General features: G+C 39.4%; 1 protein-coding gene across 1 annotated transcript in view; it reads right to left on the bottom strand.

The window, feature by feature from the left end:
• Positions 1-201: 201 nt before the first annotated feature.
• LOC103397248 (nuclear receptor ROR-beta-like) overlaps positions 202-2,913 on the bottom strand; it is a gene marked incomplete at its 5' end in the record, with an annotated part of 5,199 nt that continues 2,487 nt past the window's right edge. The window contains 4 exons of the mRNA XM_025052755.1: positions 202-1,994; positions 2,317-2,429; positions 2,542-2,652; positions 2,749-2,874. Of these exons, the coding sequence (XP_024908523.1) occupies positions 1,830-1,994; positions 2,317-2,429; positions 2,542-2,652; positions 2,749-2,874 (515 nt within the window). The remainder of the gene's footprint in view (positions 1,995-2,316; positions 2,430-2,541; positions 2,653-2,748; positions 2,875-2,913) is intronic.

Genomic DNA, 2,913 nt, shown 5'->3' with positions numbered 1-2,913 from the left:
CACTGAAACACACATGCATACACATATACACACACACTCATCAAAGCCTTGTCTGGGCAGATTCCATTTCAGATAAAGATTTTAACTATTTAAAATGTTACATTATAATTTTTGTTTTTCATTTGCAAAAATATTGGTCCCTTTTCAGATGAAAGCAAGAAAAGCTGCTCCCTGAGATTCTGCTGCAGTTAGTGCATTGGGTTTTAGGTGATTGTCTCTTTTTCCTTCCTAAGGTCTGGTGTTGGAGTTGAAAAATATGATTTAAAAAACGATTTTACGTCAAAGTTAATTTACACAGGGCAGAATTCCTAACTTTAAGTGCTTTTTAACGGGAAATTCTTGGTCTTTATGGGCTGTTATTGAACTCACAAGGTGGTTTCATATCTGACCACAGAAATACACCAAGGTGACCACATGAGGCAGCAGTGGGCCAGTAGTTAATCTGTTATATGAACCAAGATCACTCCCTTTTGTATAAACTCCAAAGTTTACGCCGTCTATACTTACACTTACACAACTTGTACAACTGTGACTAGGTTCAGTAGCTGCTGTCATTAACAAAATCTAAATATAGTGCATTGTTTTTTTTTTTCAAATGCTGCACTTATCTGGACGGTAGTGGTAATGTCAGCATCCGAGGCCTTTTAAAAATGCTTCCTTCAAAATTTCAGTCCAGAGTAGTCTACATCCATAAACTGGATTGTGCAAATAGAAAAATGAGGGGTGAGTATAAAAAGTGTGAATAATGCTAAAATAAACTTTAACCAGGTTCAAGATGGTCACAATTAAAATTAGATTCTGTTTTTCTTACAAGTATCACACCAACATGAAAGAATAAATGAGAAATTCACAACTAGGTTCAGAGGGTGGGGATTATTGCAGGCTCCATACAAACAAAATCCAGACAAGGCTTGAGTAAGAACTCCCAATCGAGCCAAATCCCACTCTCTAACCCAAATTATTTAGAATGTTTTGATTTTAGAAATTCTGTACACAAACTATTAAATGATTATTTTTTTAAATAAAAAGAACACCTGGACAAAGTTAAGCTGGATATTTAAATTAAGACTAACTTAATACTGGAATCTGCTCTGTACTAAAGGACTATCTACAACAGTTCCCGCCCCCAAGACATTTTTTCCAGTTTTAATAAAAAGTTATTTCTAAAGTAAAACAAATAATCTTCCCTCATTGTTATGTCCATAAAGGATTGAATGCGTCAAACGTTTTTTTTAAAGTCTGTACATTTCTAGTCAGTCGAGGTGAGAACCGAAGTTCAAGTCGTGGTTCGGAGTCTAAATTCTGTGTGTGTGTGTTGTATAATGTTATATATACATTCTTCCACTTGTATCTGTGAAACAGGTGGAAATAAGTGCTGGACATTCCTGGTCTTGTTGGCAGTGACTGACTTTGCATCAGACAAATCCTCACTGCCTGACACAGGGTTAACGGAGCTCAGTAGACGTCACCAACGCCATCATGATGTCCTTACTGTTGCATTTATCCATCATTAGACACAATTGTGGTCTGGTTTCCATGGTCACGTTGGCACATGAACGGGGTCATGGCAGCATTGGTGTGGCTTGTGTGGGTCACTTCTACAGGGTCATGGCTTTGCTGGAATTGTGGGTCACTTGGTCCCCCTGCTGGCAGCCTTTATGTATTGGGTCACATGAAGAAGCATTTGCATTTGCTAAGCAGTGGGGGTGTGCATCACTTGGGAAAGGTAATGGTGGAAATAAGTCTGTGGGCCAGTTTGTCACTCCGTCATAGCAAAGTTGGAGCACTGGCTCATCTAGGCAGGGGTGTGGCGGTGTTGGGGTTGTGGGTCACTTGGCCAGGGTCATGGTGGAGTTGGGGTCAGGATTAAACAGTTCTTTGTACAGTGGTGGGAAGAGAACATTGACCGTTTCTGGATGAAGCTGCTGAAAGGCCTGCAGCTTCTCAGTGTGAAGAGTACACAGCGCAGACAACATCGGGATTCGGCTGATCAGCTGATGGACACAAGATTGTTATTGATTGAGTTAAAGATCAGACTGAGTTTGTTGAGTTTATATGAGTAAATTTATATTTAACCTTTTCATCCTAGTTAGATCACTTTAGATTGGTCATATGAATAGCCCTCAAGCCAAACTAGGGTGGGCACCCCTGATTTAGAGTATACCACCCACCAAAAATATATAATATATAATATAACGTAGTATACTATATATGTAATATTTGGTGTAAGGTTGTTTTGATGTAATGTTGCAGTATTTCTGTGAACCTTCTCCTGATAACACTTTTTTAGTTCTAAAGAACTAATGCTAAGCTAACCTTAGCCAAAGAATCTTCATCCATGTGGTTCTTCTGCATGATGTGCTGCAGAGCAAAATAGATCTTCTCCTGGAGCTTCTGGACTTTCCAAGGCTCCATGAGCCATGGGCGATCTGAAAGATGGCAATATGTGGTTCTGTTAGAGTTCTACGACTGTGTCGTGGCTCTTAAGTTGAGATTAGTTTTAAATATATTGATTATTCACGGGAAGTGATGTAGACTCACCTGTGGAAATGAGCACAGCTGCTGAAAAGAGAGCGATCTCTTCCTCTGTTAGTTGCAGCAAACACATACTCTTGGTGTAGTCAAAGACTTCACTCACCAAGTCATCACAACCTTTAAGGAAACAGAGGGAATACATTTTCATTGGCATGTAAAAAAAAATCAACTCACAGGGCTGTTGATTTTCACCTTAATATTATTAAGTCTCACCTAGAGCTTTGAACATCTGCATTCCTCCATACTTTCCCTCAAACAGCACTGTGTTGTTAAGTGGATTAAAGGCCCGACACATCCGCACTAAGACCACCTCCAAACAACCTGGAAGAATCAACCAGAACCAGACTTAAAAGAAAAAAAAGTCCAGACTGAGTCTGT

The sequence above is a fragment of the Cynoglossus semilaevis genome, chromosome W (assembly GCF_000523025.1).
Source record: "Cynoglossus semilaevis isolate Cse_v1.0 chromosome W, Cse_v1.0, whole genome shotgun sequence".
In the NCBI taxonomy this organism is placed as follows: Eukaryota; Metazoa; Chordata; class Actinopteri; order Pleuronectiformes; family Cynoglossidae; genus Cynoglossus; species Cynoglossus semilaevis.
The sequence above is the reverse complement of the archived record's forward strand: the minus strand, read 5'-3'. Positions and strand labels throughout refer to the sequence as shown.